Source organism: Gracilinanus agilis, chromosome 4 (assembly GCF_016433145.1).
Source record: "Gracilinanus agilis isolate LMUSP501 chromosome 4, AgileGrace, whole genome shotgun sequence".
NCBI lineage: Eukaryota > Metazoa > Chordata > Mammalia > Didelphimorphia > Didelphidae > Gracilinanus > Gracilinanus agilis.
Genome location: NC_058133.1, coordinates 325,434,057 through 325,459,793, shown reverse-complemented (window position 1 = coordinate 325,459,793; position 25,737 = coordinate 325,434,057). Strand labels below are relative to the sequence as shown.

The 25,737-nt window shown below is 36.6% G+C and overlaps 1 protein-coding gene across 1 annotated transcript in view; it reads left to right on the top strand.

Moving 5' to 3' along the window:
- Positions 1 to 22,573, top strand: part of UBE3D (ubiquitin protein ligase E3D) — a 189,712-nt gene extending 167,139 nt beyond the window's left edge. The window contains exon 10 of the mRNA XM_044676301.1: positions 22,509 to 22,573. Within this exon, the coding sequence (XP_044532236.1) occupies positions 22,509 to 22,529 (21 nt within the window). The 3' untranslated portion in view covers positions 22,530 to 22,573. The remainder of the gene's footprint in view (positions 1 to 22,508) is intronic.
- Positions 22,574 to 25,737: the final 3,164 nt, after the last annotated feature.

Below are 25,737 nucleotides of genomic sequence, written 5' to 3'. Positions count from 1 at the left end.
TCTCAACCCATCTAATTGTCAAGATCTCTTTATCATCTCTGATAATCTGATAAGGACAGTTTAGTTGATAAGGAAATAATGACAGGACAGGAAGATCTTTTACCTCATGCTTCCAGCTCTGGCTCCAGGAGCATGGAGTTTATTATATATATTTCAAGACTCATTTCACACAAAAGAACCCCCCTGAAACTTTGCAGATGCACAGAAGTTACAAATTATGTCACATCAAAACACAAAACATTGGCTTCAGAATAGGCCAAGGCCAAGGCTGAATTTTGACTGGGTTCTTATCAGAAAGCCAAGTCAGGGAATATTTTTCTCAGGGTTGAATTGCCCCTGCTAAAGTTTTGGCCTTGGCTGCAGCTGCATTCCTGGGCAAAGGGGAACTGCGTTAACCCTTTAAATTCAGGTTTGCTAGGAACTTAAAGCTTTTCAATACGGCCACAATACTTTTCAACAAGAAATCACAAGGATCACAAAAGGGGTCAAAAGAAGAGTCTCAGATTTTTATCTATTCTCTTATTGGCTTCCCACATCTAACCAAACCAGCCATAGCAGGAGGCAAAGGGCACATTTACAGCAGCTGAATTTGCCTGGGTGAAATGTTACGCATTCACTTTTTAAAGTTAGGCATCCCTGTACTCAATGGCTATTTCATTCCCCAGAAATGTTTTTGTTTGCAATTAGGGTAAGGTGCTACTAGATGGGAATGGTGCCTTGGTCGCAATCACTTTGCTGGTGATTTATTTTTTCATTGGAATACATTGAATATATAAGGCACAGGCTGGTTATTTCCTCCAGAGACTTTATACCTATTAACTGGAAGTTACTTCCAGATAGTAATTATAGCTAGCATTTTATATAGGGGTTTTAGGGAGCAGCTAGGTGGCACAGTGGATCGAATACTGGGCCAGGAATTGGGGAAACTCTTCTTCATGAGTTCAAATCTGGTCCCAGACACTAACTGTGCGACCCTGGGCAAGTCACTTAGCTGTTTGCTGCCTCAGTTTCTCATTTGGAAAAAAATGAGCTGGGGAATGAAATGGCAAACCATTTAATTATTTTTGCAAAGAAAACCCCCAAATGGGGTCATTTAGAATCAGACATGACTTAACAACAAGAAAAAAGGTTTATCAAGTATTTTCTATGTTATCATATTTGATGTCCCTGTGGTTTGTGGGTGCAGTGTTACTCCCACTTTATGGATAAGGAAGATCTTATATGACTTGCCTTGGGTCACAAGTGTCTGAAGCAAGATTCAATTCAGATCTTCCTGTCTTCTTGACTCCAAGTCTAGCTTTTTAGCCATAATGCCAAGTAGCTGATAGGTGACACCATGGGGTAGAGGGAAGAGAAACCCCAAAGTTTTCATTCTGACTTTGTCAGGAATTAACCATAGAGGCAGTTACTTAATTTCTCTGATTCCTCATCTATAAAACAAATAAGTTAAACTAAAACCTATTTTTTTAAAACTTGGGAAGAAAGTAATTAATGAAAGGAGAAACCTTTTGCCTGGGTTTAATATTAAGATCATAGAGAGGACACAGAGCTAATCAGAAACTACTTTATTAGTTTGAACAAAGCTTGAACAGTTCCCCATACTCCTCCATTTAACTCTTATCAAACTATAAAAAAATGGAGAAGGGCTATTGTCATTCCTTTCTCTGTAATGGATTTCTGCATCATCCTCTGTTTCTGCTTCTGACATGTAGATCAGTACACCCCAAGCTGCTTCTGTAGGTTACAAAGATAGTTTTCACAAAATGAAAAGTATATTAGAAGGTTTGTTCCTCAAAGACAGAGAATGATTTTCTTTTCCCTTTTTCCTCCTCTTTCTTTACTTCCTCATTTTTTTCTCTCTCTATTTTTCTTCTTTCTCTTGGTTTTCCAAGTGCTTAGTGCTCCTGGCACACAATAAATGCTTGTTGACTGACCAAACCCTTAGAGCTATGAAGATTTCCAGGCTTTGCCTCTGAGGGAATGGCTGCCCTAGAAAGGTAGGCAGAATAGGAGAAAACAATTGAGAATGACTCATCCATTGAACAGCATGGAGTCTGAATACTTTCTATGGCCAAAATTGGGTGAGGCCATAAGTAAGCTGATGCCTTTAGTTCTAGATAACCTAAATTCTAGCCTATGTTGGAGGTAGAGGAATATTGAAGAGCACAACAAGATATACCCTAGGAAAGCAACATTTCATGTCCCTCTGATGATGCTCTTCCACTGGGAACAAGTTCATACTTTCTCATTGCCAATTCTCCTCTGCATTCATTTCATGGTCATAAATCTAGATATCAGTATTTGATTTTCTACAAGACATATAATGACATTACATCCTAAATTTAGAGGGAGAAGAGACTTTAGAGAGCATCTAATCCAGACACTATTTTTCAGATTGGGATTCCTTGAGTCTCAGTTTCCTAGAATTTGAGAATTAGAAGGAAACTTGGCAGCCACCGTGTCCAACCCATACCCAATGGGAATCACCACTACAACACACCTGATGAGTGGTTGTCTGGCCTCTGTTTAAAGATGTCCAAGGAGGTCACCACTCAAGGCTGCCCATTCTATCTTTGGATGTCTCTAATGGCTAGGAACTTTTTTTTCCCCTGCTGACATCAAGCTTCTTCAGCACTTTCACCCATTATTCTGCCCTCTGGGATCATGTAGAACAAATTTTCATCTTCTCTTCAAGTTTTTTTCTCTTTTAGGGTAAAATATTCCTAGATTCTTCAGCTGATCATCATTTGGTATGATTCTATCAAGACCCTTCACTGGATGTTGCACACTGGACATTTTTCAATTTCTAAACGTCCTTAAACTGTGATAACTAGAGAACTGAACACAGTATTCCAGAGGAGATCCTCCAGTAAAAATCTCATTGACAAAAAATCTTGGAACAATTCTTGCACCAGTCATTTTGTGAAGAGCATTCTGAAACTGGCTTCCATATTTATGTATGTCCAATTCTATGGTAAAATATTTTATGTACATGTCACGGAAAAGCTTTTTGCTATTGTGCAACAAGAACAGGATATTTTTGAGAGTACAATTTTAACTTGTTGTTGTTCTTTGTTGTTCAGTTGCATTCAACTCTTAGAGACCTCATGGACCATAGCAGGCCTGGCCCTTCTGTCTTCCAGTATCTTAAAAACAAAACAAAACAAAAAAACAACAACCCTCCCTCCCCTCTTACCTTCCATCTTCATATCAATTGTGCATATTGGTTCCTAGACAGAAGAGCAATAAGGGATAGGCAATAGGGGGTAACTGACTTGCCCAGGGTTACCCAGCTGCCTGAGGCCAGATTTGAAACTAGGATCTGCTTCTCAATCCACTAAGCTGCTTCCCCTCCTCTCACTACCTCTCCAAGTCTGTCCAAGTTGATGTTTGTTGTTTCCATGACACTATATCTATCTCATCCTCTGCCATTCCCTTCTTCTTTTGCCTTCAGTCTTTTCACATATCAGGGTCTTTCCGATATATCTTGTCTTCTCATTATGTGGCCAAAGCATTTAAGTTTCAGTTTTAGTATTTGACCTTCCAGTGAATAGTCTAATTTAATTTATTTAAGTATGGGCTAATTTGATCTCTTTTCTGCCCATGAGACTCTCAAAAGTCTTCTCAGTACAATTCAAAAGCATCTGTTTTGTGATGTTTGGCTTTCCTTATAGTCCAGTTCTCACCACCACAGTTTTACAATCTATCCCTGTTAATGCCTCTCAGGATTGAAGAATTTTGTTTTTGTTTTGTGTTTTGGCTGCCACATCACATTGATGACCCCTCTTAAACTTGCAGTTCATTAAGATCCCCAGATCTTTTCCTGCCTCCCATATTTTGTTCTTGTTAAACTTATTTTTTAGTTTTCAAGTATAAGATTTTACATTGATTCTTACTACATTTCATCTTAACCAGATTCAGCACAGTGTTCTGACTTCATCTGTTTAGAATCTTAACTCATCTAGCATATTTGCTATTCTTCCTGGCTTCTTGTCACCTGAAAATTTGATAAGCTTGTTATCTCTGCCTTTATCAAAGTCATCCATAAAAAGAAAATGATAAAAATGTAAAGTGGTTTGCCAAACTCATCCAGGTAATAAGTGATGGAGCCATGATTTGAACCCAGACTGCCTCTGCCTGCAAACCTGGCACACTTTCCATGTCCCATGCTGCTCTCCTGATTTCTTACAATATCTTTATGGATAAGATAGAAGAATATGGCCAGGATGATGGCTCGGTTGAGTGACTTCATCACTGACTGAATAGAGTTGGTTAGTGGATCCTGATCAGCCTCAAGAGAGCTCTCTAGTTCTCGTAGAGTTCTGCACTTGTCCCTGGCTTCAAGAATATTTTTATTAGTGCCATATACCTTTTAATAAAATTTAGTTAAATTTCTGAACCTTTTTTTTCATTTAAAGAATAGGGGCTATTGGTGGAAGACAATTAGCTTTGCAGTTAAAAAGGGCTAGCAATCTAGGAAGAGTGCCACTCTAATTCAGATTAGGTGTGAGACTAAGAAGGGAAGTTCAGGAAAGCAATGTCTCTTACCAGGTTTAAATTAGAGCATTTCTTATGATTGGGCCATTTTGTAATGAGTAATATGGGCAAGCCAAAGATGTTATGGTTCTTTCTGCAGTATTCATTCCACAGAGAAGATGCAGCAAAGGATGGTGCTAAGTAGACTATTTTGAATAAGTACTCTATGACTTCAAAGCATCCAACCTTACATTGCTCAAAATATATTGTGAAGACAGTTATATTTTATCTTACCTTAACTAGCTGCTTCACCAGTCATTACAAAACTAACTTGCCAGTATCTTTGGCTCAGTAGCTAGGTGGTTCATTGGAGATAGAATGTGGGTCTTAAGAGTCAGTAAGACCCGAGTTCAAATTGTACCTCAGGTACTTACTAGCTGTGTAATCATAGATATATTACCTAACCTCTGTCTGCCTTAGTTTCCTGAATTGTAAATGGGGATAATAGTATCATCTGCCTCTTAAGGTTGTCATAGGATAGGATGAGATAATATTTGTAAAGTACTTTGAAACCTTACAGTGCTGTATTATTATACTATTATGCTATTAGTTTTTTTACACCTTTACCTTCTTTTTGAGAATCTATACTAAGTTTCGATTTCAATGCTAAGCATTTGGAGTTACATGACTTGCCCAGTGTCACACAGCTAGGAAATGTTTGAGTTCAGAATTGAACCCAGGACTTCCTGTTTCCAGCCCTGACTATCTACCAACTGAGCCACCTAGCCTCCCCATTTTTTTTATTAATCTTAATATGTCTTCTGGTACCTAGGACAGTGGCATGCATGTACTTCAGAACTTAAAGGTTCTGTGATTTTATTGAGAGCAGGTACCTGAGACACCGATGTAGACTGCAAACTCTTTATACCTGGGGTACTTAACTTGGGGTTCATAGCCTCCCCCAGAGTCCATGGAGAGATTTTAGGGAAATTGTGAACTTAGATGGGGGAAAAATACATCTTTATACTTAACTAACCTCTAACTGAAATTTACCATTTCCTTACATTATTTAGAAACATTATTCTGAGGAATCCATAGACTTCACCAGATTCCCAAAGGGGTCCATTATTTTACAGAAAAGGTTAAGAACCTTACTTATAAATCTAGGTTATGTATGTAACATGCAAGTTGCAGTGTTTCCTCCCCAACCCCCCAAATTTGATGTCTGATTTTGTGGTGATTAGCCTCTCTGAACTTAATTTAGTTTTCTGGTTCTTGGTCCATCACCAGCTCTGTTCTCTATGTCTCTTCAGTTTGGTAGGACCTACAAGACCTTGAGTTCTGCTAGTATTGACTCCAGAACCAAAAATCTCTTCACCTCTTTCTCTTAAGAATCTGTGAACTCTGCCCCTTTGATCCCTGGACTCTCTCCCAAGCCTACATAACCTCCTTTTCATTTTTGACCATGCCAAGGCTATCATCTTGTTCCTGTCCTTTACTTTGGGTGGTCCTCCATTAGCATGTGTGTTTTGGGAGGACAGAAACCATCTTGGTTGGTTGTATTTGTGTCCCTTGCATTTAGCTTAGTGCCTGGAACAAAGAAAACATTTGAAGGCTTTTATCATTCATCATTCGTTCCTTGTGACCATGAGGTATCAGAGTAGGAAGTTAGTGATTGAAGGACTCTTGTGGAGTGCTCCCTGCATAGTTTGTTCTCAGTATATGCTGCTTCAATTGAATTTTCAGGCATGTTGCTGTTTTTTTTTTTTTTGCATGATTGATTCTAGAATTACACTACCTTTATCCTTATCCGAACTACCCATGTAATTTATTGATAGAAAGCTAAATGTGTCAGATTTATATGATCAATTAAAGGACTAGAAAACACTTATTAGGTGCTTAAATCAGCAGGCAGTCAACAAGTGTTTACTATGGTTTTAATCTGTGCCAGCAAGTGATAGGAAGAAAGGCAAAAACAATCCCTTCCCTTAAGGAACATTAACGGGAGAATTAATACCAGCTAGTACTTTAAAGTTTGCAAAACATTTCACACATTATCTCATTTGATCCTCAGAACTCTGGGAAGTGGCTACTATTACTATCCCTTTCAGATGAGGAAACTGAGGCTGAGAGGTTAAATGACTCATGCAGGGTCATAAAGCTAGTGAGCATCTGAGGTAGGATCCAAACTCGGATCTTCCTGATTCACAAACCAATACTTTATGCCACCTAATTGCCTCTTCTGTATCTAAAAAGGGGACTATGGTCATGAATGCTTAAAGTAAATATTGGGAGCATCAGAAGAAAACACTTTAAACAATTACAGGATTAGACTGTAAAATAGGATATAGGATATATAATCACTGCAGCCCTTGGGTAGCTCATATAAAAGGTGTAATTTCAGTCAAAAGGAGAGACATTATTCTTTCACCTTGAGCTCTCAAAGATCAGTTTTAGGAAAGAAAGGCAGATACCTGCTGTCCATAATCCCAACACTTTAAAAATATGTTGTCCCCTGGGAGCACAATATTTTAAGAGCCTCCTGGATGGATATTAGAATAAGAAGATTCAGTTTCATTGCTCATTTACCTTAGAAATGTCTGACTTGTTTTTGGAGAAATCTACTCCTGTAACCAGGGCATATTTTTCCCCAAGTCAGATTTTATATCGAACAGGAGACTTATACTTGGCTAAGATTCCAACTAGGAGGTATCCGGGTCAGTCAGCCTGTGTTTTAGGTAACACCAGATCCCCAAGCTCCTGTTCTTTATTGACCTAACTTTCTTGCTTTCCTTTGAGTGGGTGTGAGGTATCGTTGAAAAGTTACAGTCTGACACTTTTCAGTAGGCAATAAAATTCATGATTCTGTAGTTTCAAGGATTACATTAAAAAACTCATAGCTACTTGGACATCAACCAGCAAAAGTGAGGCAATTCACATCTGAGATAAATTTATCCAGTTCAAATTTTGAAGACAGCTGTGACCTTCCCTGGATTTCTTCCTGAAAGAGGGTGGTGAGTCACCTTGGCTCTACGCCTCATGTCATTCTTCCTACTTCAAAGAGTTCTGTTCTCCCTTGGCTAAATTGCAGTGGCCTCTGAATCACTAGAGTTAGCATGCTATTATGTACTTAACATTTTCAGAGAGCGCTACACCCTTTACAGAAGCTGAATTGGCAAGACCTCTGTGTCCATCTAGTCTCATTTCTACCTGGATAGGAATCTTCTCTACTAGGTTCCTGGAAATTGTTTCTGAGGCCTCCGCTTTGAAGACCTCTTTTGTCTGACAACTCCCTAATTCCAGAAGAAGCCCATTTCACTTTTGGATAGCTCAGATTGGGAACAAGTTTTTTTGTTTTTTTTTTTTTTTTTGGTGATGTGTTTTAAAGTGCCTCCCTGTAATGTACCCTCTTCTCCACCTCTCGTCACTAATATTAGGTCATGGTGCTTTTCACAGAGTAGGAACTGGAGAATTGCCAGTTAAATTAAAATTCTGGGTCCTAGAAAAATACATAATTTTTCTTCATTATCATAGCATTCAGATGATAGATTTAGAACTGGAAGGGACTTTAGAGGCTATCAAGGCTAACCTTGTAATTTAACAGATGAGGAACTGAGGCTTAGAGAATTTAAGTGAATTAATCCTAGGACCACACAGTCGATGCTTGGGGCAAGATTTGAATCCAGCTCTTCCTGGATCACCTTGGGACACTATCAGATCATTCTCTGAATTCTTTGAAAAGTTTTAGTCAGCAGCCTTTCAGTTACATGTCCTCCTTTCTCCAGGCTAACCTTCCATGCATTTCAGCCCCTCTAAATTTTTTACTGTGGTCATCAGACCTCACATCATTTAATTAAACAGCAATCAACAAGCATTTCTCAAGTGCTTCCCTATGTGACAGAACTCTGGGAAAAGCAGCCAGGACAGCTAAAAACAATCCTTTTCCTGCTCTCAGCAGAGAGAATTTTTATTGCATTCATTTGTTTCAGTTGTGTCTGACTCTTCATCACCTCATTTGGGTTTTTCTCTGCAAAGATATTGATATGGCTTGCCATTTCCTTCTCCAGATCATTTTATAGGTGGAGAAATGGAGGCAAAGAGAGTTAAGTGGCTTGCCTGGAGTCTAAGTGTCCAAGGCCTGATTTAAACTCAGAAAGATGAATCTTCCTGACTCCAGGTCTGTCACTCCTTATCTATTGTGCCACCTAGCTGCTCAGAGAGAATACCAGTAGACATAGATAGCTAAAGTCCTCTAACCATGCCATATCTTGTCATGGTGCCAGATATGCTCTGTAGTTTATCATCCATTTCTTTCTTTTGATCTGGTGGTCTATAGCATACTCTGACCACAATGTCATTTTTCTTTCTTCATTTATTCTCATCCAAATGCTGTCCACTGGTGTATCTTTCTTCAGGTTCATAGGTTTTCTCTATGCTTTTAATATGTGGTTATACTCTGCCTCCCCATTTTTAGTGAATTTATTCCTTTTGAATAAGAGATGTCCTTTTCTAGTCATTTTTTTCTGGCCTTGGGTTATGTTCCTTTAGGTTTTAATGAATTCCTTATATTAAGATTTCTAGTTTTCCCTATTCATTTGCATATAAACACAGGAGACTGTGAGTTATATCTCTGACTCTCTTCTCAAATAGTCTCCTATGAGTTGCTGATCCTTTCCATGGGTTTTTTCCTCTATATATTTTATATGCTTCTACCTGATACTCTAGCATCAGACTAGGTAAATATTTATGGGAAGTTTTCTCCCTCTCTCTCCATTTTTAATTTAAAACTCCCCTGACCAGATCTTTAACATTTCAGGCAAGTATATATTTTGCTAGTCCTCATTAGGTCTACTCCATCTCTGGCCCAACATTTCTATATCTTAAGGATTGATCCAGAAATGCAAATCCCATTTTTAAGCACTATCTTAACCAGCAGTGTACTTCCAAAACCAGCTGTTCACTTTCCTTTTTGCCTACAGACCCTCAGCTTCTACACCTTGACAACTCCCATTCTTATATTTTATGACACATGTTCAGAAACTCTTTTATCTAGATAAAGTAGCTTTTTCCCTTGGATGCTTTTCCAAGAGGCAACCAGAATTAGAAGGAGCTTGATAATGATGTTATCATTAAGAAAAATCAACCAAAATATCAGAATTCTGTTATACCTATTGCAAAAAGCTGCCTTATGTCCTAATGGGGCTCATACCACTTGCATTATTCTATTGACCCTGGAATTTATAACTCTGCTCAAGTCTTTAAAAAGTAACTTCTGCATTTCCATTTTTCCTCTATGTGTGCTCCTGAGCAAAAGACATAAGTAAAAATGGAACTATATAAAACTGCATTTTTAGAGTTACTGAATCAAGTGCTAAATGCCTTCCAAAAACCATTTATTATTTATTAAAACTTTTTCTATGCTAAATGCATATCTTTCCAAACAGATAAAAAGATTTCATTTATCCGATGACGTAGCTAACTTGCCAGGACATTTGGCCCCTCATCTGTTATTGGCTGGCTTGATGATTTCCTTCTAAACTTTTCTCAGGCAGAAGCATACGACTAATACAGTAACAAAATAGCCACTTTAGAAATAACTCCCAAGATAATCCAAGAGTGGAGAGATGTCTCTTTTATATGTTTACTTTTGGTCTATCTTAAGCAAAAGCCCCACATAGTCCTTAAAAATACTAAATTAAAAGAACCTTTTGAGTCATAAGTGATAATATAGTCTTTGTTCCTGGAATAGATTTTATCTTGTACTGTAACCCTCACCATCCATGCTGGTTTTATAAGAGTATTCCCATAAAAGTAGGTTTTGTCCAAAAGGCACTATATTTTGAGGTATCTACCTACCCTCCCTAAGCTTTCCACCATATAAGTCTTTGATCTTATAGTTTCGAATGCTTGGAAGATTTAATTTAAAACGTTGATTCTGTTGTATTACCATAACATTATTGATTCTTATATCACAGTCCACTTAGCCTGGAAAAGATGGATGGTGAGAATATGTTCCAGGCTTACTTCCATTCATATCTGTGAACCTGCCTCATGTATATGATCTCTTCCTAAGCAGGCTGACAGAAGATACCCAATTCCAAGTATCATTCCCATCCTGTACCCAGTGAGCAACATACCTAGGTTGACAAGCACAGCTACATATACCTGAACTATTTTCCAGGGAGAAGACAAAAAAGGTTGAAAAAAAACCAAACAAACCCTTTTATTCTTTTGCTTAGCATACACCACAGCTTATAGAGGATCAGGAAGACAGATAAAATGAAATTATAATAACAATTCATATTCGTTTATATAAATGAACTAATTTGAACTTTATGACAACCCATGAGGTAGGATAAACTAAGATATTATCACAGAATCATAAAATTTCTGTGTTGGAAGACCCTTACCAGTATCATTAGTGTAAAGAGAACTAGACAGTGGTGGGCACAATATTTGGCACAAAGTAAGTGTTGCATAAATGCTGTCTGATTCTCTTTTCCTTCATCCCTCCCTTCTTCTTTCTTTCTCTATTTGTCTCTTTGTCTCTCTCTTTGTCTCTGTATTGCTCCCTTTTTGTCTGACACGCCTTCTTCCCTCCATCCCTCCCTTCCTCTCTCCACTTTAGTTTAATCTCCCCTGGAATTCATATTGAAACCATGTTTTCAATTAGGGGCAAATACTTAATGTTCCTTTAGGCCAGTTTTTTTTCCTCTTAGAATTAGAGGGAAGAGGGAAGGGTATCAGCACCCCAGAGAATTGTTACTTTGTTTGGCCAATTATGATATATTGTTTTTCTACCTTTCTTGGCAAAATTTCTCATCTCACTTGTCTCCTTTGACACCTTTCTTTGCCCTTCCCTTTTGTGGGTAGATAATTTTCCACATTAGCTGTCTTTACGGGGGTACAAACTGCATCCGGAAGACTGATATATTATAGTTTATTTTTTATTATGGTTGTTCAGTCATTTTTCCATTGTGTCTGATTCTTTATGACCCCATTTGAGGTTTTCTTGGCAAAAATACTAGAGTGCTTTGCCTTTTCCTTCTCCAGCTCATTTTATAGATGAAGAAACTGAGGCAAACAGGATGAAATGACTTTCCCAGGGTCACACAGCTAGTAAATGTCTAAGGTCATATTTCTACTCCTCAGGAAGATGAGTCTTTCTGACTTCAAGCTCAGTCCTCTAACCATTGCACACCTAAGTGCCTCTAGAGTTTATTACCATCTCTCTCTAAGTGTAATAATAACATCAGAAATTGACCCCTTAGTCATTAGCCAACAAGCAGTTATTAAGTTCCTAATCTGTGCCAGGCTTTATTCCAAGCCCTGGATGTGTACACAAAGGCAGGGATCTTGCCTTCAGGGAGCTCCCCCTCTAATAATAGAGACAACATACAAACAACTAGCAATAAACAAGAAATATACAGAATAAACTAGAGTTAATCAACAGAGGAAAGATAGAAAAAGATACTAGCATTAAGGGAAATCAGGAAAGACTTCTTGACAAAGATGCGATTTTATTTGGGTCTTGGAAAAAGCCAAGTACCTCAAGTTCATGGTCACGACCTGGTAACTTCTTTTTTCCTTCCCTAACCAAAGAGAGTATTTTATTTCTTTGTAACTGAATACAAAGCCTGTGATTTAATTATAGCTTCCATTTCTCTAATGTCTTGAACTTTGTAAAATTCTTTCCTTACTCTATAGCCCAGTGATTAGAAGAAGAAACTCCAGCATAGATTTGATAAGTGATTTGCCCAAGATCACACACCTCGTAGGTGTCAGATTTAGAATTAGAAGCTGTGCCTGGTGGTCTTAGTATGACTTAATTCCAAAGCCGATGTATCTTCTATTAATGAATGGAAACTCTTGTGGAGGGAGGGAGTGGATAAAGTGGAGAAAGACTCTTGCTTTGTGACCCAAGAGGAGGGAGCCTCCAAAAAAAGTGTAAGGAGGTCACCTATTGATTTTAGTATTAAAATACCAACTAGTTATCTTTTATTCTTTTTTTTTTTAACCCTTACTTGCTGTCTAAGATTCAGTACTAAATATTGGTTCCAAAACAGAAGAATGATAAGGGTTAGACATTTGGGATTAAGTGACTTGCTCAGTCACACAGGGAGGAAGCATCAGAAGCTAGATCTGAACCCAGATCCCTCCAACTCTTGGTCTAGCATTTTTTCTACTGTGTTACCTCTGCTAGTGCATACCTCTAGCCTCTGTGTTCTTGATTCCATATAAATTTGTAGACTTGTTTCATTTTTGTTTAACTTTTAATTCTTTTTTAACACCTAGGCATTTCCTTATCTAAACCACAACAGACTCACAGCCCCATGACTGCATACATTATTAAATCTTCTCTTGTAACAAAGAAACACAGCAAATGAAAAACTATTGCAGCTGACAGTGTATTCTACATTATAAATCTTCCTCTCCTCTCCCCATCTACTAAAAGGAGGGAAGTATGTTTTATCCCTTGTACTCTAGGACCAAGGCTGTATATTGCATTGATTCTGGCCACCTTTTAATGTTATTTTAATTTGCATCATTGTCATTGTGTGTACAAATTGTTCTTTTATTCTGCTTACTTTATTCTGTATTAGTCCTTTTTTCCTTTGGAAAATTTCTTACTTTATTCTGAACTTAAATATTAAAAAAGAGCATTTTTAGATACATACAAAAGAGCCAAAGACAAAGAGAGGACCCTTTATGAAATTATGAACTTCCATTTTATAGTTTGTTTTTTAAAGTATAATAAATTCTACATGATACTGAAAACATTTTTAAACACCAAAAAAAGCATTTCTATATAAAGAGCAAAAGCCATTCTATATGAAATCATGAATTTTCATTTTACACTTCTTATTGGGGTTTTTTGAGGTATGTAATTAATTCTATATGTTACTTTCAAAACTGTCCCATTTGTTTATACTTTCTTCTGAATGTCCTGTGCCTTTTGAAAAATATTATAGTGACTCTTTTTTATATAACATCCTTTCTTTTAAGTATTCATATGTAGTCCTTGTGGAAAATCCATTTTTCTTTGTGAGTCTCTGCTTACAGTTGTTACAGTTACTCATTCCTACCTTTGGAGTCAACAATCTTAGAACCTCTGACCCAGAGGTATCCTCTGACCCAACTCTTGCTTCCTGGGGCTTCCAAGGTTCTCATCCTGGCTCTCTGACCACCCTGAGCAGTTTTTGGTCATCCTGTAGCATTGTTTGGGGAATCCTTTGCTCTCATCTCTGGACACAGACTCTTCAGGCTACATGTGTTGCTGGTCATCTTTGTTCACCATGGGAAACTTCAGCATCAGTGCCAGTTTTATTAGCAAATAAAATCTCTTTCCCATCAACTACAGACTGATGGCTGACTTTTTGTGTAGTTCTCAGGTGGAAAAAATAATTTACTGTAGCTCCTTATTAGATTTATTGATCATTAATGGGTCTGGTGTGAACTTTAAGCCTTTACTGGAATAGGTTTATGGAGTCTCAATGATATGCCTTCCTTTCAGGCAACCATCTTACCAGAAGCTGACTTCTTACATTTTTAGACCAGTTTCCACACTATTTAAGCCAAACTGTCCTACTTACTCTTATTTTCTTGTGTCTCTTTGCCTTTGTGTTCCCTTTAAAAGTTTTAGAGATTTGTTTTTCACCACTATCATTTTCTAGTACTCTTCTTGAACCTCTGCACCTAGTGGGACACTGTTATGTAACAAAGAATTATAGTTAGGCAGAATCAACATAGTGACTGTGTCATATAAGCATGCACAGTTTTTGTTGCATTCCACAGTTTTTGGATTTTTTTGTGCATGTTTTTCATTTGTGTCTGACTCTATATGACCCCATTTGGGATTTTCTTAGCAGAGGTACTGGAGGGGTTTGCCTTGACCTTCTCCAGCTCATTTTACAAATGAGGAAACTAAGGCAAACAGAGTTTAGTGGCTTGCCTAGTCACTCAGCTAATTAAGGGTCTGAGGTCAGATTCGAACTCAGGAAGATGAATCTTCCTGATTGCGGGCCCAATACTAGAATAGGAGATATTCCTATTCTAGTAATAAGGAGATAGTCAAAGCAAGAACCTACTTGATTTTGGTTCCAAATATTAGTGCCTAGCACGGTGCCAAGAACATAGCAGTCATGTAATAAAATTCTTATTTAATTTAACTGACTTTTTGTAATTATGATATAATTACAAAATTATATAAATACAAATTTATATAAAACATAAAATTATAATAAAAATAGCTGACTTTTTTTATAGTTCTGAAGCACTTTACATACATTATCCCTTTTGGTTCTCACTACTATCTTTGTGAAGTATGTAGTTCTTTGTGTGGGACCAGGCATATGATTTCACTGGCAAAAGTCAGAACTCCCAGCGAGAAAACTTCAATGTAGATTAGTGGCTGTTTTCTTGGGGGCACTGAGAGTTAAGTGACTTGCCCTGGTTCATAGTCAGATCCTGTCAAAAACAAGATTCTTCTCATTGGCGATGGCCCTCTGTCCAGTATGCCTTGCCTTACCTTTCTAGAACTGGGGGAATTAAAATAGATAGTTATTCTCCCCATATTTCAGATGCAAAAACTGAGACTCTAAAAGGTTGTTGTTACTTACCACAGTCATACAGTAAGTGTCAGAGGTGGGATTTGAACCCAAGTCTCCCTTGTCTCTACTATAATATGTCACCTCTCAGTTTTGTCTTTTATTCTGTTTCCAGTACTTTTTAAGACCAGTATAATCACAGCACTCATTCTTCAGCTGATTGTGTAAAGTTATTTAAAACAATACAAAACTGTTGTTTTTGGATGTGAGATTTTGATACCACAGCAGGATTTGGGAGCAAATACACTTGTTTTTTTTTTTTTTTTTTCTTAGAAAAAGGCAATCTGATTTAGAGACAGATCAATCTTTGCACATAATTTAGAATTGCCTTCAATAGATGAATATGTATATCACCATTTGATAGGTTTTTAAAAAAAGATTTTAAGTACACAATGTCATTATAGAGAAACCTTGCTGTCTATCTCAAAAACGTCCTTTCCACCCACCTCTGATACTTATGAAACTCATATTTTCCAAGGCATTATAATTTTATCTTGTTTGGATAGCACATATTGAGGTGTTTCCGTGCCTTTGCAATGCTAATGCTATCTGGTGCAGTCAATTTTGGCTGCAAAGGAGTTCTTTCTATTGACATTTCAAAAGATTATTAAGTAAAAGTTAATCACACAAGTTTATGACTATTGATATTAAAGGACTTTCAGGGTATTTCAAATGTTGAGCATATGTACTGGAATTTTCTAAGCAGAGAACTTAGTTCGACATTTAGGATATCAGCTTATTATTGTTTGTCAGAGGAGAGAAGGTAAAAAAATAAAGCATTTTGCAGAATTTTAGACTCAAACCTATCAACATCATTATTGTTATTGTTTTTCTATATCCTGTGATGGAAGAGGGTTGCTTTTAAGGATGACATAAGCCAGATACTTTATTTTTAGACAGCTTCTTTGGTGCAGTGAGAAAAGCACTGGGCTTAAGAGTTAGTAAGATGTGACTACTTTAGATACTTCAATAACTATGACTTGGCAAGACATTTATCTTTTCTAATACTCAGTTTCCTCATCTGTAAAATGGAGATTTAAACTTTTTTAAAATTAATTTAATAAAAAAATTAAAAAATATTTTAAATAGCATCACACACACAAAGTCATTTTGAGAATCAAAAGAAATGGGATCTCTTTGCAGAACTTTAAAGCACTATATAAAGGCTTGTGATTATTATTTGTATTTCTTTATTTGACCACAAAAAGCAGTTATTTTATCCACTCATGCAAACAGTGCATAGGACATTAAAAACCTTGGACTGACACTGACCAGTTTCAAGTCTTTTCCTTTTTGAATCCCATTAAAGTGACAAGAATAATATGGCACTGATACTAATAGTTGTAATAAATGTTTAACAACAATGTCTGGACTTTGCAAAAAAGAAAAGCTCCCAAAATATAGAGACCTAACTTAAGAAATTAAAACAACATAGGAATAGGATTCTGGACATATATTTCCTGTCCTCCTGTCTGCTTCTGGGTTTGTCCTGGAGAAAATGCTTTGGGAAACCTGTAGAAGTTGAGTTTTGCATTTTAGCATTTTCATTCAGTTATAAAAAGTGGTGACTTTATCCACCTACTCTCTAGCCCTGGAGTGAGGAAGATTCCTTGTCCTGAGTTCAGATCTGACCTCAGACACTTACTAGCTGTGTGACCCCATGCAAGTCCCTACTTGCCTCAGTTGCCTCATCTGTAAAATGAGCCAGAGAAAGAAATGGCAAATTGGGCCAAGAAAACCCGAATGGAGTCACGAAGAGTTAGACATAACTGAAACAAATGAAAATCAACCCTAGTCCAGATTGTCTCTATCTAAACTTTCCTGGTTATTAGATGAGAAGAAAAGAGGAAATACTAAGAAAAGCAGTGTATGTTTACATAGTGCTTAAAGGTTTGCCAAGCTCTTGACATATGCATTGTCTCATCTGATCTTCACCAGTAAAAACTCTATCAGGTTGATGGTGATATTATTCCCATTTTACAGATATAGAAACTGACTCAGAGAGGCTGAATGAGTGACTCACCCAAGGTCACGTGGTGTCTGAGGTGGAATTTGAACCCAGGTTTTTCTGACTTTTCACTTTGGCACTCTAGCTGCCATGCCAGGCTTCTTCGTGTGGCTTCTCTACATACCTTGGCAACCAGATATTTCAGTAGCACAGAGCCTGAAAATCTACAGCTATATTCTTACATTTTCAAGTGCCTTGAAACATTTACCTTTGAGGGTAAAACTGAAAAGATGAAATGCAGAGATTTTTCTCAGTGCAGTGGAACAAAATCAAATTATCTTCTCTTAAAATAAATGGCAGTCAGGGAAGGCAATTTTTCCTGTCATGGATAAGAGCTAGGGAATACAAAATCAGCATTTGAAATGTGTTAATTCATAGCGTTTTAAGTAAAAGAAGCCCAAATGCATTGGATGGCTACCTGTTCTCTGGGATAATTAGAATTTCTTGTTATTACATTCTTAAAAAAACATACACAGTGTATGGGATTGCCAAATCATAGAAATTAGAGATGAGAAAAGACTTATTGGACCAATTTTTCAAAGAGTTCTTTCCGGGGCCAACTATTTTTTTATTATTATTCATAGTTATGTAATTAAATCACAGATAGCCTTTTGCAGCTTTGGAATAGAGACTTTTTGGCTGATCTCACCTCTAGGGTCAAGCTCACAGCAAGGTTTGTTCAAGAGAAAAAAAAATTCTTTCTCATGTTAGGTCAAAAACCAAGACCAAAGAACCCTTAGTTTCTAGAGTATTATCTGCTTTTTCTAACTTTTTTTTTCCTTAGGAATAGATATTCTATTATATTCCACATCGTACCTCTCCCTTTTAGTCTTTCTCATTGTTTGTATTTGTGTTCTCACAGTACTGGCACATAGTAAAAATTAATAAACATCTTTTGTTCATTCATTCGTTCGTTCATTCCTTCTTTTTCTTTCTATTTATCCCTCTCTCCTCAAAGTGGCAGGGAGACTCAAATTAGATAAGTATAAAAATATTTAGAAAATTGCATTCTTATCAGTGTTAGATGGTGTGGAATGTTCTTGTTTCTCCTTCACCTCCACCTCTTGAAATCTCTAGCTTCTTTTGAGGCTCAACTTATGTTTTGCCTACTACAGTGGGCATTTCTGATTTCTTTACCCTTCTCCCCATTTGTGAGTCTAACTTTTCCCCTCCCTTAGAATTCTGTTCCAGAATTATAGATACTCCCAAATGGAGACTGACCTTAATGCTGTAATAATACTAAAATCTTGATAATAACAACAACACTAAGAGCTCACATTTATGTAACATTTTACAGTTTACCATAGACCATCTTTCACAAAAATCTCGAGGCAAATATTATAGCTATTGTTGTTCCCATTTTGAAGTTGAAGAATCCCAAGTGTTTTATCCATTTGGGAGTCATTTTAAAGGGAATAATTCTATCTCTTCCTGCTGAGTTTTATTAGTATTGTGCACAAATGCTGTTGATTTATTTTATATCTTAGAAGTTTTGCTAAAGTTATGAATTGTTTTAATTAATTTTTTCATTGACTCTTTACTCCTGGTTATTTTTTCTATTTCTTTTTTTTCTTGCCTTATTGCTATAGCCACCAGTTCTAGTACTATGTTAAATAGAAATGGTAAAATGGACATCTTTGTTTCATCCCTGAATTTGTTGGAAAGGATTCCAATTTATTCTATTATAAATGATGGTGGTGCTTGGCTTTAAATATATACTATATATCCTTTTAAGGAAATGCCTATTTATGCCTATATCTCTAGGTTTTTTAACCTCACAACAATCAATGGAAAAGATGACAAAAAGGAAGATAATCAGTGATAGATTGTAGAGAAAGTTGCATCAATTCTCTTTTTTAAATTTAAAAAAATTTTTAATTGATTAATTAATTTAGAATATTTTTTGATGGTTACATGGTTTATATTCTTTCCCTCCTCCCCCTTCCTCCCCCTGACAGAGCCAGTGAGCAATTCCAATGTGTTATACATGTATCATTGTTCAAAACCTATTTCCATATCATTAATATTTGCAATAGGGTGATCATTCAAAGTCAGCATCCCCAATCATATACTCATTGAACCATGTGATCGATTATATGTTTTTCTTCTGTGTTTCTACTCCCATAGTTCTTTCTCTGGGTGTGGATAGCATTCTTTCTCATAAGTCCCTAAAAATTGTTCTGGGTCATTGCATTGCTTCTAGTAGAAGTACCTTATATTTGATGCATCCGTGCACTTTTAATGAATCAACCCTTCTGGGAAAAAATTTAGAATTTTGCACAAAAAGTTCCAACAGTTTGTGCCCTTTGCCCTAGCTATACCGTTGTTAGGCCTATTTCCAAAAGAGAGCAAAGAAAGTGGAAAAGACCCTTTATCTATACAGATATTTAAAGCAGCCCTTTTCATAGTGGCAAAAGAACTGGAAACTGATAGGAAATTCATAAGTTAAGGAATAAATAAGCTAATTATAGTAGATGGAGATGATAAAATACTATTATACAAAAATATGAAGAAATAGTTTAGATGATTTATATAAACTGATACAGCATGGAGTAAATAGAACCAGAACCAGAATTTCTATCTATAAATTAAATCAATATTATGAAAACAAACAATTTTGAGGACTCATAAAATGGAATGAATTGAATGGACTTGAGAACCAAGAGAAGAATTTATAGTTTATAATCACAACAATGAAAAATAAATAACTTTTAAAACGATAAGAACCATAATCAATACAATGGTTAATCATGATTCCAGAGGACTGGTGATGAAACATGCTCTCAATGACAGGGAGATGATGGATTTAGGGTCCAGAACTAGGGATGCATCATTTTGCATAGAGACCCTGAGGAATTTGTTTTACTCAATTATGCATATTTGTTAGAAGAAATTTTGTTTTTCCTTCTCCATTTTTTTCAGTGAGATAGGGAGAGGAGAGACAGAGAAAATAGATTTCTGTTCATTTAAATTCTATTAATGAGAGACAGAGAAAAAAAATGAGTGTTGCTCTATATGTGAAAAATTATATACTTGTTCAAATGAGGTCATTATAGTTTTAGTTTTACTTACCTATTTTACTTTGTCATAAGAGACGTCTTCTAGGGTAGGGGTGGTCTACAAATGTTTGTAATACAAAAAAACAAAACAGCAATAATTTTTTTTCATAATAGAAAAAAGGGATTTCCATCCAAGTCATGCCACTCCATAGTGGGGATCTCTTCTCTTCTGCTTAGTGAACTCATTGGCTTCCATGTACTTAATGATGTCTATGCAGATACTCATTTCATGTTCATTTTGTGCCATTGACTTTTGAACATCTCATATTAGGCATGCCCAAAAAAGAACTCATTTTTCCTTCCCAAACCATCTGGGCATCTACATGGTGCAGTGGATAGAACTCCAAGTCTATAGTCAAGAAGACTTGAGTTCACATCCAGCCTCAGACTCTTAATAGTAGTGTGATTCTGCTCAAGCCACTGAATCCAATTTGCCTCAGTTTGATCATTTGTGAAATGAACTGGAGAAAGAAACTATTCCAGTATCTTTTGCCACAGAGTCAGATACAATGGAAATGATGGAACAAAACAATCAAGCCAGCCCCTCTTTTAAACTTCTTCTCACTCATTGGCTAGGGCACCACCATTCTCCCAGTCACCCAGGCTTAATACCTAGGTATAATGCTAGACTCTTCCCTCTTGCTCCCTCTTGTCCAGCCTATTGACAAGCTAGTTGTCAAATTAACACACACGCTGCCTACCTTACAGGGTTGTTGGGAGGGATGGACTTCTCTAACTTTAAAGTGATATATAAATGTGAATTATTAAAATTGAATCTTTGAGCTTCATATTTTGACTCTTATTTCCTCAGTTTCCTTTTGGCTCTGAAAGGTTTTCCAGATTTCTTTGCCAATCGAATTGTTTTTATTTCCATTCCCACCCTACCCCAATTCTTTTCTGTTTAGCTGTTTATCATGTCTACAATGAACTGCTTCATATAAATATCAGCTTTTATTTGATGCTTTTCCCGATTGCCCCAATTCTAGTGGCCACCTTCCCTAATTACTTTTATGTAGCTACTTTATATTTATTTTATATATATTCTACATATACTTACTTGCATGCTGTCCCCTCTCAATAGAATGTAGTCTTTGAGAGCAAGAATTATTTAATTGTTCTCCTTTTTGCCTGTATCTTGAATCCCTAGCACTTTGCCTGACATATTGTAGACATTTAATCAGTGCTTTTTTATTTTGTTTTGTCTTATTTTAGTTTATTGAGGTAAACCCAGGGTTAAGTGACTGGTCCAGAGTCACACAGCTAGTAAATGCCTGAGGCCAGATTGGAATTTAGGAAGATGAGTCTTCTTGATTTCAGTCTGGCACACTATGAAATGACACCACTTACCTGCCCCTATGCTTCTTGATTGGTTGATTGATTGATCCATGCCTTGAAGCCCTGAATCCACATTTCTAGAACTATTCAGTTGGTGTAGTCTCTGAATTTCATGGCTTATGGCTAGAGAGATAACCTTGCAGTGAGGAAGATTTAGATTTAAGTCCTGTCTCAGTTACATATTGGCTATATGACCCTTGCCAGATAACTTAACCTCTGAGTGTTCTAGGCAACTCTCAAAGGCTGTATTTTGCCAAGAAGGTACCAAATTGCTTTGGTAAAGTTAGTTTCCTCACTGGAAGTTTCCTGTAGCAATGAAATCATAGTTCCAGGTTCTATCCCTATCTGAATTTACAGCTTAAACTTCATGTTTTCCCATAAATCTGTGTGGATGAATAGATTATGTTTACAATTTTGTTTCTGTTCTATGGCAGGTTGTTAACACCGTTAGAAATGTAGAAAGTATCCTACCTGGTCCTCGTTAAGTAGCTTGAAAATGGCCCTGTGTAGAGACCTTAAATGAAATAAAAATTTAATAAACACTTGATTTTAAGATGTTCTTGTTGACAAGCCTAATAAACATGATTAAAAATATTGGAGTGACCTGAAGTTGGGTGGGTGTAATTTAATGGTGAGGAGGACCAGAAATTGCCTCTTGCATTTCTACAGCTAGGGATGTTTTCAAAAGAACCAGAAGAATCCTATGAGTCAGTAGAAGAATTTGATTTGGTGGGAGCAGAGTTTTAACATCAATTAAAAATTCCATCTTTTCTTTAAAGGATGTGTTAATCATTTTAATTACTTCATGGTTCATTAATAAGCCCTACCTAATTGGATGCTACTGTAAAACTGCAATATTTAGCTGAGCTGAAAGGGTAGCGTTGTTTTTGTCTTGTTTTTTTCTTCTTTAGATTAGCATGTACTGGTCCTGACCAGATGGAACTGACTCCGATTGAATGTTCATTCAAACATTTGTCAAATTTATAAGTAAAACATTTTGTGGTTTGCTTCTGTCTTTTACAGGTGGCCTTTTTGAAGATGTGACTGTTCAAGAGTCCCTGCATTCCCCCCCCCCTCTGCAAAACAACTTTCCAACACAATGCATTTCAAAGGGCCAGGTGGCTCTGTGGCAGGCAGCTATTTTGAAGAAAGGGGCTAAGTTTTCAAATGAGAGAATCTCGTTTAATTCTTTGAGGGTATTTGTTTGCATTTTGCAATATGCCCCCCATAGGAATAGTTCTCAGTTGGGCCCTTTGAAAAACCAAGACTCTGAAGACACTCACAGTTGTGGGTTGTCAGAAGTTGGAGATGGATACAGAAGTGACCTCCCTCACCCCTGCAGAGAAGGACATTCGGCTCTGTGCTGCGTCAGCACCACCTGGAAGGAACAGGGCTGGTTGCTGGGATATTAGCTAATAGAGACCCATCTGTCCTGTATGGAAGCTTAAGAGACAGCCAGTGAGGGCATCAATCAGTGGGGGCTGAGTGTTGAATGCCACAAATGCTGAGAAACGAACTTTTAAAGAGCGTCTCAGACAGAGTTGTTTTGTTTTGAAAGGCAAAAGAAAATAGATTATTTCTAGCTTTTGCCATCAGATTAAAAAGTAAAGTGAATGTTTTATTAAACCATTTTTCATTTTGCCTAACCTGTTTGTTTCCTGCCTGTATTACTTTTTTGGTACTATTGCAGTAACTGTTATAATGTTGCCCTGACTCTCAGAATTTTAAAAAATAGTTTTAATTATGATTTTAACAAAACATTTTGATATGCAGTGAAGAATGAAAAGGAGGATTATATGTGAAACTGTTAACTTCTGTTATGTGCAGTTTGGTTTTTAAACTGAAATTTTAATTTAACACAGTAATGAAATAGAAAAAATTACCATCTTTGTGCCCCTTTCTGAACTGCTTTTTCTTCGTGTATTTTTTAAAAGTTTATTGCCCATTTTGCATCCTTTTTTTACTTTTACATTTCTATTACTATCCACTGATTTTTCTCCTGCATCGAAACTCTCTCTTGTATAAGCATAACTGAACAATATGGTTTATGTAAAAATTATAAATATGTAAATTTAATAATATAACTGAGCATAAATATACTTGAGCAATCGAGGAATAAGTATAATTGAGCAAAACAAATCAACACATCCCATACTCCCTTAATTCCACAAAACATCACTAAAACCTCATCCCCAAAGCCTTTAATAAAAGCCACAGCAATGTTGTGACCAATGAGAATAGGTCAGATCAACCCTTGTTCCTTTTTTCCTGTCTCCTTTAACTTCAGTTTAATGATAGTCCTTGTATGTGATTTCTGGCCCTATTCTTCTCTATTATTATGGAACTAACTTCCCCAGGAAATATTGGTCCTCTCAGCATCATGATTTGGTTGAACCAATTAATGATATTAGCTGAACCATGTCTGTATTACCCTTTAGCAATGGCATGGTCCAAATGACCATATGTATATTTATATTTACATATGCATATTATGTATACATATATTTGTCTCTTGTCCTTCTTCTTATATAAAAACAATTGTTATTCATGTGTTCCAGGGCAAATGCCAGGAATTCTCTAGAATGTATAATTTCATCTACAACTTACTCAATATGGCGAGGCAGACTTTTTACATCTCCCTAATTAACTCACTGTTCTACTCACCACTCTTACAGCTCTTCCACACATTTTCATCCCTTTTCCAACCTTTTGTGGCTTCCACGCTCTCACCCTTTCTACTGATAACTTTGCCTCATATTTTACTGGAAAAATTTGAAGTTATTTGCCAAATAGTCCCTTACCTCTTCATTTCACACCTCCCAGATGCATCTTGCCATCTTTCTTTCACCCCTGTCTCTCATGATGGGGTGGCCCTTCTCTTTGCCAAGACGAACTTCACGAACAAATACACAAATAGTCCCATCTTATCCCGTCTTCTGCAGCAGATGGGTTCCTCTGCCCACCTATATTTTATCACTTAACTATATTTTTTTCTTCTTTACTGGCTGCTGCCCCACTCTCATAAGAGGTGGGTCAATAGGTAGAGAAACAATTGAGTTTAAATCTGGCCTAAAATTCTTACCAGTTGTTGACCCTGGGCAAGTCATTTAGCCTCTGTTTCAGTTTTCTCAACTATAAAATATGGATAGTAATAGCACCTACCTGTCAGGGTTGTTGTAAGAATCAAATAAGATCATAATTATAAAGCACTTAGCTTTAGTAGGCACTCTATGGCATCATATATTAGTTTGCCCTATATAGCATTATATCGGCATTGGCGACACTATTTAAATGCTAACTGCTATTACTAATTACCAGTTAATTAATTACAAACATGCCCATGTCTTCACCTTCCTCAAAAAACTCACTGGCTCCATCCATCTCCACTAACTATGGTCTCATATTTCTTCTTTCTTTCATGGCTAAAATCCTTGAGAAGATCATTTATAATCCGTGCTTCCACTTCCTTTCCTTTTATTCTCTTTTTAACTCTGTACAGTCTGATTAATGACTACATCATTCAACCAAAATGGTTCTTTCCAAAGAAACCACTGGTCTCTCATTTGCAAAATCTAATAGTCTTTTTTTCAATTTTTATCCTTCTTGACTTCTTTGCAGCCTTGGACATTTGTTGGTCACCTTCCTCTCTCTAAGTTTCCTTGACAATACTCTGATTCTTTCCCAACCTGTCTGATTGACCCTTACTCAGTGTCCTTTCTTGGATCTTCATAGTGGTCACATCCAATAAAGGACGGCTCTGTCCTGGGACTTCTTCTCCTGTTTTACTAGATGGTTTCATCAGCTCTCCTGGATGCAATGGTCATCTCTATGCTGATAATTTTCAAATTGACCTATCTATTCCTTATTTTTCTGCTTCCTTCCAGTTTCATATGTCCAACTGCTTATTGGACATTTCAAACTAGATTCCATATTAAACTCAACATGTACAAATTTAAATTTATCCTTATTTTTATCCCCCCCACCTTATTCTCTTCCTAAACTCCCTCTTATTATTAAATTTTTTTCCTCATGGGAATGTTTGTAATTAACTGATAATTAGTAATTGTAGCTTGCATTTATATATGCAGATTACATGTTGGTACAATTTTTAAAAATTGTTTTCTGACATTTTGTAGTCCATGCATGTTCTTTTCCTCCCACCCACCAAGATGCAAGTAATACAATGTAGGTTGTGTATTATACATTTTCATCTTCATCATGTTATGAACAAAAATACATTTCACTTATGCTA